Source organism: Rhinolophus sinicus, chromosome 14 (genome assembly GCF_057876585.1).
Source record: "Rhinolophus sinicus isolate RSI-liver-muscle chromosome 14, RSI-T2T, whole genome shotgun sequence".
NCBI classification, from domain to species: domain Eukaryota; kingdom Metazoa; phylum Chordata; class Mammalia; order Chiroptera; family Rhinolophidae; genus Rhinolophus; species Rhinolophus sinicus.
Window position 1 is genome coordinate 74,884,858 of NC_142514.1, and position 15,183 is coordinate 74,900,040.

Here is a 15,183-nt window from a genome sequence, read left to right on the forward strand (position 1 = left end):
AGCTCATCCAAACCCAAACATGATCTGAAATTTTTAACTTCTTCATTGGCTAAAGCAACTAATGTATTCCTTTTACATTTTAAGTCAGAAATGTAACAAAGCATAAGAACTTTGTAGAGTCTAATGGTAACTTCAATAATTTACTAATGCATATAATATAACTTGGTGTACATGGGATGTTTTTCCTAAATGAAAATTGGAAAATTTATATGAAACTTGTAAGTTCATAATTAATTTGAAAGCAATAAAACTTTGAAAAGTATCAAGATTTTGACAAGGATAATTTTTTTGAAAGAAATAATTATGGGTATAACTCTTTTAAAACATTTAAATGTGAGTGAAAAAAAGCAATGAGCTCCACTAGAGGTATAAAAATAAAATAAAATAAAACTCAACCAAAGATGTTAAGAGTGATACTGTGGACAAACACTCATGGAGATGCTTTCATCTGAGAGCAAATGATAAGGCTACAAGTCATTCAGGAAAATGATTAGTAGTCAGGCAGCATTGAAAGTCAAATCTTAATTAGAGATAGTAGGGAATGAATTCTCTTAATATCAAAAGCAAATCTGCTAATGTGCTTACTAAGGGTCACTTTTATAATGTGACATGACAGACATGAGACGATGAAGAGTGCATAGCAAATATCCAGTGAGCTTTTTAAAAGTTTATAGTGTAGCCTCATTTTAAGAAATACTTAATCCAGCAGAAGAGAAATTCAAATAACACATGAAAACTTTTAACTTAATGCTATTTAAAATGGCTTCCTAAAACAAATTTTTTAAAAATGTGTGGCAACAAAACATAGTAATGGCTTTAAAATAAAACATTTATTCCACAAATATGTATTAAGTACTCACTTTGGACTATACACTGAACTCAGAGATAATAAATAATATAATGATAAGTGAAATACTTTCAGAACCCAAGACGCTTACAATTTAATGGAAAATAAAATTATACAGTCTGAGAAGCACCACAATCAAGATCAATAGGGAATGTTATATGTGCACAATGGAAGGGGAGATTTAGCGCAGTCATAGAGGAAGGAACAAGCAGCCACCCAAAATAAGGGACACATATTGCCCACAGGAAGAGTCTCGACAAAGGGAATGGGGAAAGGAGAAGACAAGTGGGGAAATCCCAGAGCATGCACAGAAGCCTGGCGTAAAGACAGAGAAGAACCTTGAGTTTGAAAATTTCAAGTAGTTCAGTATGACCGGATACTGAAGTACACAGTGGGGAGCGACAAAATGGAGAAGTACACAAAGACTAGAACAGTAACACATCTTTTAAAACTGTTAAAATAGATAGTAGGTCCAAGTAGCTGCAAAGTCACTTTGTAGAGACCAAATGGATCCTAACACACTAGCGTTTGACAGACCCTAACATATCTACATACTTAAATATGTCTTGCCAGAAAAAAGTGATCAATTCTGCATTAAAAAAAAAAAGAAAAGCACACGAGTGCAAGAGAGAGAGAGATTCTCGGAAAGAGTTTGACTTTGCTGTTCCTGTCCCACTGGCAAGGTAATCTGAACTGGGAAGAGAATTTAGCATAATACCATTAAACTTTAAAATTGCACAACTCGATGGCTCATTCATTAAGCAAATATTTATTAAAGCCCTACCATGTACATTCTTTTGCATACTAAGTATGCAGTGGTAAACAAGAGAGTCAACACTCCAGTCTGCCATCATGGAGTTTATTACATGCCAGTGAGGGGAGACAATTTCAATGGTGAGAAGTGTTATAGAGAAAAATACGGAAAAATATGGTAGAGAGGGAATGTAGGGATGCTGCAATTTTACATAGGAAATCAGGAGTAAAAAAAAAAATGCGTATCTGAAGGAAGGAGAACAATAACTGAGACAGAGGGAATAGTAAACAGACTTATGCTTAAAATTTAACTCAGATTAAAGAAAGAAAGAAAATATATTAGACACGCTGATCAGTGTAATAACTACACTTCTGACTGTTATATTCTGATTTAATCCCTAGTATCTCAGCTGGTAAGTCCAGGTTTCTGAATCTTCAACACTGAAGGCCAGACACGCTTCTATGACAAATAATACAAGTCTACTAAAAGTCACCTCATGGGGCTTTTAGGAAAGAAACCAAACGAGTTCTTCCACCTTCCCTGGTCTTTGTCAGCAGTGTGAAGAATTAACCAGAAAATGGTAAGACTAGAGAAAAGGGGAACAGCAACAACATAGTTACAATAATGCAAGAGGAAATGAAGAGCCTGGTTTAGAGAGAGGTGGCAAGGTGCTGTACAAGGCAAGGTCAGTTCACCTGCTCTCAACAGGAAAAAAGTACAAAGAAAGTCATGGACGGAGGAACAATTTCTAAAAACAGGAAAGGAAGATGAAATCAAAAAGGAGCAGAAGAGCTTAGATTTGTGAAGTCGCTGTGTGAATGGACAGATGGACGGACTCCCACCATTTAAGGACCAGACTACAATAACATAGATTAAAGTGGGAAACACATGACTTTTCCAGGGGGAGTCAAAATTTAAAGGAACCAAATTCCATAAAGGCAAACAAAACCAAATATGAATGAGTACACCAAGAGTTATAATCAGGCAGAAGAACTTCAGATTCTAAGACGAGGAGATTAAGAGTCCTTAACTTTCCGTTGCAATGCTTATTTTCACTTTAAAGCTCATATGGGTGACATTTCAAAATATGTATTTCAGACAGTAAATAATCAAAACATGGTTAGTACCTTGGGCAGTATTTACTATCACCCTATTGAAAACATAGTCAAAAATGAAGGGTATGTTAACCATTGCACAGAATAAAATACTCTTTTTAAAAAAGACTTAAACCAAGGGCACAGCTGGAAAAAGAAATCCATGTTATTACCAAAAAGAAGTTAGAATAACATTAGTCAAAGATACAAAATCTTCTTGCAAATGTTATCTGAACATTTTAGAGGGAACTATAATCATGTGCTATAGAGCTTTTTGATTTTTCTTCCCCATGAAAATGTTCAACTACTTTTCTGTCACCTGTCCAGGAAAAACAAAAAAACTGAATTCATGGAGTATACTGAGTATTGTATAAGTTTGAGTGCTTACCCGGTATTGATGGAAATGATTTCTATCAGTGGATTCTTCCTAATCTTAGGCAAATCCAGTCGTGCTCCCCCCAACCGTTTTCCATTATCCTTTTTCTGACCCAGCAGCCTCACAGAGTGACCTTCGAATAAAGCATAAATATATATTAGCATGAGTCACACAACTTCACGTTAATTCCCTACTCTCATCAAATGTGTTAATACTTGCATTTAACTTTTTTCTTCTATGGAAAAAAATAAAAAAAACACCCAACCAGGAGAAGATGTGATTATCGAACCTAAGAAAAATAATGCCAAAGGGAAAAACAGCTGTGTTCACGTCCTACAGTCAAAAGTGCTTTGCTTATAATACCGGCACATTTTACTGCACGGATGAGAGGAACACACATCCTCAGAATGTCATTCCACAAGGTATGCTCCCAGCAAAGACCAGACAAATGTAAAAAGCAGGAATGGGTCCCCTGGGCACTGGGCCTGCAGGCCAGTTTTGCACTACAGGGGGGAAATGCAAAAGCAGATTATCGGCTAAAAGCAAACAGCAAATCAAAGACGTGAAGAATAAACAAGCTGAGAGAAAATGACACTTTATGATTGCATTTTTAAAAACAGACAAAAGTTTTTGAAGTTGCTTTTGAAAAACATGACAAAAGAAAATTAGACCACTTTTAAGAGCCATTACAATTTTTATAATTTTGAATAACTGTAGAGTTGTAGAAATGATGGGAGAATAGTACAAAAAATTCCCATCCCTTTCAGATTCCCCAATTATTATTTTCTGTTTACTTTATCATTTGCTCATTATGTACATACACATTATTTTTCATAACTTTACTGAGGTAAATCCTATGCAATTCACCCATTGTGAACATACAATTCAATCATTTTTATCAGGTTGGTGCAAAAGTAATTGTGGTTTTTGCAATTATTTTTAACCTTCTAAACCGCAGTTACTTTTGCACCAACCTAATAAATATACAGTTGTACAATCATCACAAAAACCCTGTTTTAGAAAATTTCTATCATCCCAAAAATTCCCTCAAGCTTATTTATAGTCCATCCCTGTTCCCATACCAAATATTCCACATTTTATTAATCTGTTGACCAGCTGATGACATTTGAATTGTTTCCAATTAATATCTATTATAATAATGCTTCTATGAATATTTGCATATAACTCTTCGTATGGATGTATGGTTTCATTTCTCTTGGACAGATTCCTACAAATGGAATTGTTAGGTCATGCGGTAAATTTATATTTAAGTTTATAAGAAACAATTGTTTTCTGAATTGGTGATACCATTTTACGCAATGTATGAGGGTTTGAGTTTTTCCACATCACTGCCAAGACCTCATTTGTAACTTTTTTGACAACAGCCATTCTAGTGGGTCTATAGTGGTATATTATTGTCATTTGAATGAATACACATTTCAGTAATGACCAGTGATGTTGAGCACCTTTTTATGTGATTATGAGCCATTTGTATGTCCTGTTTGGTAAAATGCTGTGATGGTTAATTTTATGTGTCAACTTGAGTGGGACGCATGATGCCCAGACGTTTAGCTAAACGTTATTTTGGATGCATTGGTGATGGTGTTTCTGGATGAGACTGACATATGAATCAAGGGACTGAGTAAAGCAAACGGCTCTCCCTAACACTGGTGAACCTTATCTGATCAAAGACCTGAACAGAACAAAAAAAAGCTAAGTAGGAGGGAACGCCTCCTGCCTGACTGGTCATCTTCCAGCCTGAAAGACTCAGACTGAAATATCAGCTCTGCTTGGGTCTTGTGCCTGCCCACGAGCAAACTGGAGCTTACACCATCAGCTCTCTTGATTATCAGGGCTTTGAACTTGGACTGAAACTACACCGCAGCTCTCTTGAGTCTTCAGCTTGCTGATTGCAGATCTTTAGAATTCTCAGCCTCCATAATTGTGTGAGCCAATTCCTTCTAATACATCTCTTTATAAACACACACACACACTCTCTCACACACACACACACACACACACACAGAGTTCTATTGGTTGTTTCTCTGGAAAAAATCCTAATAAAAATGTCGACTCCAATATTTTAATTGGAGTATTTGTCTTATTGAGTTGTAAGAATTCTTTATACATTCTACTTACAAGAACTTTATTAGATAAATGATTTCAAAATATTTCCTCTCAATCTATCACATTCATGATAGTATCTTTTGAAAAGTAAATGTTTTTCAATTTAATAAAGTTCAAATAATCAATTTTGTCTTTTATAGCTCACGCTTTTGCTGTTGTATCTAAGAACTCTTTGCCTAGCCCAAGGGCATAAAGAGTTCTCCTACATTTTCTTCCCGAAGTTTTGTTTTAGCTCTTATATTTAGGTCTAGGATCCCCTTTGTTACTTTTTGTATATAGTAAAGGTCTAAGTTCATTTTTTGTATATGGATATTCAATTATCCAACTGCCATTTTTTTCCCTCCTCTTCCTTTGTGCTACTGTTGTCACACACATTTATAGTGGTATACGCGCAAAAACATAGTGCTATATTGTTTTATACAACTGTATGTCTTTAAAGAGAAAATGTGAAATACATATATTTATATAGCACTTTATATTTACCTACATAATTACCATTTCTAGCACTCTTCATTTCCTCCTGAGAACTGAAGTTATCATTTGGTACCACTTCCTTTCTGTCTGAAAAACTTTTACTATTTTTTCTAAAGAAAGTTTTATAGCAACAAATTCTTTTTTAAATTTGGGAACATTTTTATTGTGCTTCATTTGTGAAGGATACCTTTGCTAGATACAGAATTATTAGTTGACAGTTATTTTTTCTTTGAGCAATATATATGTATCATTCTACTACATTTGATTTCTATTGTTTCTAATGAGAAGTCAATTACTAATCTTATTGTTGCTCCCCTGTACATAATTTGTCATTTCTCTTTTATGTTTTCAAGATTTTCTCTGTCTTTTAATAGTTTGAATATGACGTATCTAGCTGTGGATCTCTGCAATTTTCCTGTATGTGATTCATGCAGCTTTTTGATCCATAAGGTCATGTTTTGCATCAAATTTGGAAAGTTTTCATCCAGTATTTTTTATTAATTTTTTGGCACTTTTCCTGTGTCCTGTCCATGTCACATGACTCCCATGACATACTTGTTGGTGTGCTACATGTTGTCCCACAGGTCTTTGTGGCACTCCTCATTTTTCTTCTGTTTTTCCAATTGGCTAATTTCCATTGGCCTATTCTCAAATTTATTGATTTTTTTCTTCTGCCACTTCAAATCTGCAATTGAGCACTTCTAACGACTGTTTCACTTCAGTTACTCTCCTTTACAACTCTAGATTTCTATTGGCTCTTTTTAGTAATGTCTACCTTTTTGTGATTGCTTTCAAGTCACTGTCACCATGATTTAACATGGTTTCACTTAGTACTTGGGAGTCTTTACTAAATCCAAGATTTTTAGTCAAAAACAATTTATATTGCATTTTTTCCCTAAATATGATAATACTTGGTTTCTTTGAATGTATCATAATATTTTGTTGAATACTAGATATTTTAGACATTTTGTAGCAACTCTCAATTCAGATTCTTCCCTGCCCAAAAGCTGTTTTTGTTTAGTAACTTACCTTGACTAGATCTACGAAGTCTGTCTCTCTACAATTTAGTCATTGATGTCCCTTCTTAGTTTTGTTTTGGTTCCCCCTGCCCCAAGCACAACTTTCCAGTGGTCAATTCCGTATCTGTATAGCTCTTAAGCAAGACTGGTCACACATTTGATCAAATACCTTGTGCCAACAAGATTTCTCCTATCTGCTGTTGGATTTCTGTAAGAGCTGGTAAAGGCATTCAAAGTTAGGGCCATTTTCAAGTGCACCTCAACTTTTTCTTTCTCCTGGGCTTTTCTGGGTCCACCACATAGATGTGCATGCAGGCTCCAGCAGGCAGGGAAGTGTGGGTGGATTGGGCCCACTCCAGCCTAAGCTGTACAGGTGCACCACCTCTAGTCAGCTTAACAGTCTGAGGGATTTATCAAACCTCCTGTTTCTGTCTCACATCCCAGAAGTTCATGTTAAATCCCTGGCTAGTCCACCTGTCCATTCTGGGCCAAACAGACACAGAACTTCAGGAGGGTAAAGCCAAGACCCTCCCTATCACTTGCCATCAAAATCTCCACTTCAACTGACAGTTCTCCAAGTTAACTGAGCCTTCTTGGTAGCAGCAGTAAAGCTTACCCTACTTCACCATGGTTGAACAACTCTGTCCATAGAGCTGAGCAAGGAAAATGGGAATGCCCAAGGCAAACAGCACAAGCTCACATTTCCTTACCCAAAGTTCAGTTGTTTTCATGAATAAACACTTCTCAGTTGGATAAATGCTTTTAGTCAATTTCCAGAGTGCTGAAATGGTTTGTTTTTGACTGTCCAACTTTATCATTGCTTATGAGATCTGTTGACCTCCTCGCACAATCATGTCACAAGCAAATCAAAGCCACCTTTTTTAAAGCAACTATTTAAAATAACTTCAAACACGTAATTAGCACAGCAATAAGATTCTAAGCAATTATATGCATGTTTCATCGCCCCTTCATTTCAGAAAGATATACTGCTTAAACATCTCCTATACAGTTTTTCATGACCAGAAGTAATAAAACCATCAGTAATAAAAACATCAGTCATAGCCCTTTTTGCACTAATCACTTTAATAAGAAACATTACATACTTCATTCATTCTGAAAATTCTTGCTCTGATGTAGAAACATAGCTAGAGTCAAGCAGCCATGTGGCATACCAGATTTCACAGATTTTCAAGATAAGGTGAACTCTTTAATCCATAGTTCAGTTAATGAAGAGGTGAGGAAGACTGGCATGATAACAAATAGTTCTCTGAGAGATGCCAAAAGTTCAATAATGACTATGCAAAGGCATGCTATTTTCATACTAGCGTAAGACAAATTTCATTATATCCTGCTGAGACTTGAGTAATATGCAGCCTCCACTAATAATATTTGATAAATTATTCATCTTCACTATCTACATGCAAATAGAGGAACATATCTCTGCCTGACGATATGAGTTATTTTCCAATCCAATGACTCATTAAAGAGCGGCAGACCTAACAATAGTCTGGGTTTTTTTTAATTGAAAATATTGTACACTAAAGACAAAGTAGGAAATAATATAAAACTCCCTCCTTCAAAGATGAAAGGAAGGAAATTCAGCCACAGAACAATTAGTTTTTAAAATGGATTAGCAGAATAAAAGTTTCATTGTTATACCTGAAAATTGTATAATGTAATTAACCAATTTAATACATAGATAAAAATTCTTTTTCAAACAGAATTTGTTTTAAATTAGCTCCTTAAATCTACAAACCATAGAATAAAAACATATACTGAAGATCATTACCTATTATATGTGCAGTTATCAATACTGTTACTATCCAAAACAAACTTAAATTTGACAAAATAAAAAATAAAACTAAAGGAGATGTCTCAAAGAAGGCATGTCTTTGGAAAGCAAAGGAAACAAGAACTGAGGAACAGGGAAACATGCTGAGGAAGTAAAGATGTAAAAGTTTTGTTTTTTTATATAGTTTTTTGGAGGAAATTTATGCTGAAAATGAACATGCTGTACTTATGAAGGGACCGTGAAGCAAGGACCACAATCACAGACGCACACACATTGCTTCTTTGTTTGATCCCTTCTGGTTAGCAACTGACGCCTAGCGCTGATGGAAAATGAATGCGCCCTCAATGAATGCTGACTTATTTTCTGACCACTGCAAATTTCATTGAAGAGAAAGGGAGGGAAAAAGAAATCAAGACAATGGAGTTGGAAGAAAAAGAGAGTGAAAACATCAGTTTTTACATCAGTTCAATCACATATAATAAGAAATGAAAGGAGTAAGTATTAATAGAACAGATGGGAAGAATGATGCTCAGTGTGAGCAGATCAACTGATAATAACCAGAGACCACTGAAGAGACAGCGATAAAGATGTGAAGGGATTAAAACGGAGATATGCAATTTTAATACAACTGTGAAAAAAGAAGATTGCCTTATATGTAGAATGGGACATACTCAAACATTATATTTCTGGTATCTTTTATCTTTTCCATTTTAAATGCACATTCACATTTCATTTCCACTAAATAATGATCCAATGTGTCTCAGTGGATTTATTAGCCATCTTTAGTAAACATCGTTCTAAGTTGTTACTTAGAGGGGCACAGAAAATTCAGCCCTGTTTAAACAAATTTAATTTTAAGCCTGAGGCTTTTAGCAGTTATTTACAAAATGCTACAAAACCCTGATTCCATGCTGGTTTTTACATTTGCTCTAATTCACTGAAGAATGTTAGTAAACCATTTCATTAGCTATAATTATTATATATCACAAAATTTTGAATTAAAGACTAGTTTTTTATATAATTCGCAATTATATGCATATTTATGAATTCACAATACTGATGAAAAACCTATGTGAAAAAATCAAGCACGTTTTGTACAATAATTGCCATAGTAGTTGAATCAATATTCAATGCTGTTTACGGATCTTCAAGAGTGAAAAATCTTTTCCAAATCCTACAGTGCTGCGCTGAACACTTTTAGAGCTGAGGGAAAACATCCCACCCATATAGAAAGCCCAGTCTTGTCAACATGTCAGAAAGCCAATTATAATGGTCATTCAAAAATAGAAAAGAACCAACCCCTGAAATATAAGCACATATATTGAGTGACAGAAAAAACTATCCACAAACTACAAATTTATTAATTACGTTTCTACACACAAACCAATCTTCCCTCTTTTGGTTCCCAAAGCTAAAGCGGTTTGTACAAATTAGCTTTAGAATATCATTACACATTACAGAAGCAGCAGTGATCTGGCTGGCAACTTAGACTCCTATTGTTTATTTTTCCCCCCTTTAATTTCTTTTTCGTCTAAAGGCTCTATAAACAAAACAGCCAGACTTTCCTTCAATACTTTATTCCTCCCACCAGATTTTAATGGCGATTCATTGTTTCCTTAATATGTGACCACCCACCTCCACCACCACCAGAGGCCTTATGCCAAGTTTTCTTGGTCTCTTACTTAACTGCTCATTTCATACAAATCCAGTCCTGTTAACTACACATTTAGAAGACCCGCCTGAATCCTAAGCTCTAGATCAGGCTGCTGGAAAACTTCCTAGTAAAGCAATCCAACATGGTGTTGGGAGCTGGGGACAGAGGGCAGGAGAGGACTGACACACAATTCAAACAAAAAGAAAAAAAGAGTAACTGTGCTGCAGATAATTCTCACGTTACATTTAGTCATTTCAATTTGAATATTATTGAAGAACATGAGAAAGGAATGCTCAATTAATCTGTTTTTCTACAAAAGGCTCGGAGCTATTGTTTGACATATCCTTCACAGGCATTTTTAACTACTTAATTACAAAGAAAAACAAAAATGCAGCCATAAGTTTTCCTCTACTCCATTCAGTGTCATTCCTCATATGTAGGTACTTCCCAAGAAAGCAAGCATTCTCTGATATTGACACTGCAGTGTGACCCTCCCTTGAAATATTCTCATTTGAAAAGAAACCAAAGTAAAACAAAGAAGTTGGGTTAAATGTTAGAAGCAGCTCAATCAAAGGCGAGATTGGAAAACTTCACGTGTAGTGTTAGAATTGACTCCAAAATACACAATCATTACAATTTAAGCTACTAAGATTTCAGCAAGTATGACAAATTTAAATGTTAACTAAAACAATGATACCTAGAAGAGATATTAAAATAAGGAAAGAATGTTAAGAATCAACTGTCCAAAAAGACAGAATTCAAAACATGAATCAAAGCCTCAGTGAAGAGAACCAACTGACGTCCTGATGTACCAGATGCCTCTCCAGAGACGCAAAGCATGAAGCCAACACCTTACCTGACAGGCAAGTGGGTTGGAAAGGAAGCTAAGATAAGGTCATAATACAAAGTGCAAATCCCTAGAAGTTTAAGGATTACTTAATATCAAAACTCATGTTTTGATATCAAAAAAAGGGGAGGGGGGGTTCTACACCATAATTATAATGATGTGAAATTTATGTATGATCCAGAGCTATGGAAGATGGAAAGCTGAAAACATTTATTGGAATGAAACATTCTTAGGCAATTTTTCTTCCATTTGCACGGCACTGCTAGTACAACTAATAGTGCCAATTATTTTCAAGGTCATCATATTAAACAAAGGATACATGTAACAAATAATCCACATAATCAAAATGTCTTCTTACCCTAATGGAGACACCTTCTGGAGGCAAATTACCATAAGCATTTAATTCTATGTTTTAATTATATCTTTTGTAAGTGGATGTACTTTTTATGACAGTGGGAGACTTGTGTGGTGCCAATTTATTTTTCATAATCTAAATCAAGTGCACATCAAAACACTCAAAAATCAAAGCAGTCCCACATCAATAACTCCACATGAGTACAGATCCTTAAAAGAACTCCTCAGGTCACTGGCTATCTTACTGCAATTCTTGAATTCTAAATTTGTTAAGTAGCTCCAAGGCTTCAGTGTTTACAGCAATAAAGCTATGTACGTTTCTGTTTCAGTATGTAAAGCATCCATGGCAGCAACACAGAGCTTAATCACTGCTCATGCTCAAATCTATATTCCCGAAATTACTGACAGGTGATGAAAGCAGAGATAACAAACCTTACAAAATGGTATTCGAGCTGCTAGAAACGAGAACAGTAAAATAAAAGCCACAGGAATTTGTAAGCCACGTTTACCCACTTTAAATTGTGAAAGAAAATTTCAAGTTTCCTACTGTTACTATTCAACTCAAGCCACCATAAAATGTGACAGAGGAGAGATGGGAAGCAAAGAAAACTGGAGAGTTGTCCCATCTATGGATCTTTAAAAAATGTCTGTCCCTAGTGCGTTTCATTTAATCTCCAATGATGAGTTAGACACAGTTGTACTGGCGGCCGTATAGAGGCCCTGTAAATGGGAGGCGGTTAGGGAGGGAGGCTTCTGGAGCTTGCTGGTTGGCTTTAAATTCACAGTTATAATAGGCGCATCTATTGCCCTTTCCCTTCTATAGAAATGGCAACAATGAAATCAGCGTACAAACGTTTAGAAAAAACAAAGAAGATGAACACTTTATATCACAACAGAATACATTCATACATATGCATAACTGAAACAAAAGTCTTGCACTATAGATGAGCTTAAAAATCACGTATGAAATATAATTTTATCAATATATACTTGCAACATAAAGACTCCCAAAATACACACCACCCCCCCGCCCAACAAAAAACCTATTCTGTCCTCAGCCACCACATAACTTCTTCCCTAAAGAGACTTAAGTGCTTAAGGAGAACAGACTTATAAACAAATAACTGAAATGAAGTGTCAGTGGTGGTCTGATCAATGTTTGTAGGAACAGTGGGACACCATGAGAGAGTGGTCGCCTTTCCTGGGAAAGATCAGAGAAGGCTTCAAGGACAGGTGACAGTAGCACGGGAGCCTGAACAAGCAGGATACAATTTATACGCATGAATGTATACATTTCAGTGGACATTTGAAAACATTACTTCGAACACAGCAAGCATAGTTCTCTCCTAGAATTCCTCCTTGTCATTCACTTTCCAATTCTTAAAATCCGCCAATTGTTAAAACCAGGTTTCACTGAAAAGACTTATTAAGACTTGGCATAAAGGTGACCCATTGTGAAAAACTGCACTTTCAAAAATGAAAATGGTTCTAAACATAGTTTATGAGGTCAAACTTATATGGGCTGGAGATATGTTCTGACTTCTAATTAAAAGAATGATCAGACATTATTTTTAGAACTTTAAGAAATTACAATTAATGTTGGTTATGAAATGTTCAAGACTGAAAGTTATCTACATCAAAATCCTTCTAGTTACAGCTTCAATATTTATCTGGCCTAAATACAAAACTAGGATTTAGAAAACAGGCCATATCTGTAAAAAGTGGGGGAGAATTCCCTTGACCTAACCATTTTGTTACTGGAGGGAGAAAGAACAAGGCTGCAGGTATGATGAGGGGAGGAACGGCAGGAGGAGGTGAGAGGAGACAAAGGAATGAGGAGCTGAGGACAACCTTAGGAAAAGGTACAGCTACCAGATGGGCCAGAACTAGCTTCCGGTGGCCAAGAGCAGACCCAGGAGGCCATCTTGCCCCTCAAGGTGAACTTTAGTTAAATGTAATGGATTATAATATTGTTAGCGTTGTGGGCAGGGAAAATCTCCACACACACACACACACACACACACACACACACACACACACACGCCACCTTGACAGTTCCCACAAGAGCCAAATAAAGAAAAAAAAATCCCTCCTCTCCATGGAAAGGAGCAGTCAGCAAGCACCCGCCTGGGAATACCTGTAAACTACCACTAAATATTTCGCACCCTCATTCGAATATAATCCTAAATTTCTCTGTTCATCGGAGCAGTTGCTCTTCTCCTGGGTCTGCCCACTCTCACACCGTCCTGAGAGTGTACTATACTATTTCCTTTCTTTTAATAAATCCATGGCATGCTTGGCTTTGTTCGCATGGTTCTTCACATGTCCTGGAATGCCTTCCTGCAATGACACAAGAACACTTGTTCTCTGTAACAATTTGACAGTAAAAACTGTACTAAATGTGTTTCACATGAAAACCTTCAAAAATTACCTTTAAAAAAAAATCCAAGAGAATTTTCTCTGTAGACTACCTTCTTTAGCTTTTTAATTGGTTAGATTAGCTTTTTTATTGGTTGCTTACATTTACTGAATACTTTTAACTCACTCATTTCCTAAATTAAGCTCTTTTATAGTAAGGTAAGACTAAAATATTCTATTCAAAATTATTTTTAAATATAACAAATATTTATTAACTCCTTACCAAAAAAAGTTTTTAGGTTGGCACAAAATAAAATGGCAAGCAAAACTGAAAGGGGGAAAAGAGATCCAAGAGGAAACAAGAAATGTGAAGGAACAAAATATGTAAGCAAGAGTATGAAAGGGAACTAGAAATGGATGAGCAATGACCTTAAACAACAGGCATGAGGAAAGGAAATAATAATAAGTGGGCCTCACTTTCTCACTTCCATCCATTCAAGGTAAGCAGCTTAACCTAAAGTAAAGAACATGAGATTAGAGGATTAGGTTTCAAATCATAGTACACCACTGCCTAGCTGTGTAATTATGATGTCAGGGTTCCTGTGGAGTACAAACAAATGTATAAGAAAAGGGTAAGCTACAGAGAGCTAGGCAGAAGTTAATTACAGTTGCTACTACAATCAATGCAATTATAATCCTATCAAGACCTACAGAGCTAATGACGTTCTTCCAAAGCAAGGTGGCCAGGAGATTTTCAAAACTTTCAAACACTGTAAGTTAAAGTCAGATCCCGTATCTTTTTTAAAGCTCTGGAGGGCTTAGAAATAGGTCACAAATAATCACATTGATAATGATAAATGATTTTTAAATTTATAAATTAAAGTAGATTCAAAGTCATCCCTGTTAAATCACTCACTTGCATTCTGATACAATTTCTTGAATATGAGGGAAGAGGAAGAAAACAGTAGTCTGACAGGAATTGCACATGATCCTGGGTAAATCTTAGCAAACGTGCCTAGAAAACCAAGATGGGTAACTATGGCTGTTTCCCCATCCCAGGACACCTGAGTGGTGTGATCCTTTCCCAGCTGTAGCAGGGGTTGCAATGGCAATGAAATCTAGATGAGGGGCCACATGGCAGATTTCCAACCCCTCCAGCTTTCCCAGGTTCTAATAAACCACCCTGCTATGAGCCCCTCTGGCTAGGAGTCTTTTCAGCTACCATTCCTCTCTCAGTAAACACCCTTGAGAATCCCTACTCCAGGGGATATTCTCACCTTACATTAAATCCTTGCATTTTTTTCATCCAGCAACTCCAGGCACCAAGACTAATATTGCCTTCTTGAAGTCTTGAAAATAAACATGTCCCAGGGTAGAAATGAAAAGTTGCTTCAAAAAAGCACAAAACTCTTAAGCAACACTGGGAAGTACACTGCCCATCAGCACCTAGGCTAGTGTTACAACTGAATGGAGTACAGATGAACGAC

General features: G+C 36.1%; 1 protein-coding gene across 4 annotated transcripts in view; it reads right to left on the reverse strand.

Annotated features, from left to right (window-relative positions):
* Positions 1–15,183, reverse strand: part of CDKAL1 (CDKAL1 threonylcarbamoyladenosine tRNA methylthiotransferase) — a 616,068-nt gene that overhangs the window by 394,614 nt on the left and 206,271 nt on the right. For all 4 annotated transcript variants that reach the window (XM_019734280.3, XM_019734279.3, XM_074335173.2 and 1 more), the window contains exon 8: positions 3,084–3,204. In XM_019734280.3, the coding sequence (XP_019589839.3) occupies positions 3,084–3,204 (121 nt within the window). The remainder of the gene's footprint in view (positions 1–3,083; positions 3,205–15,183) is intronic.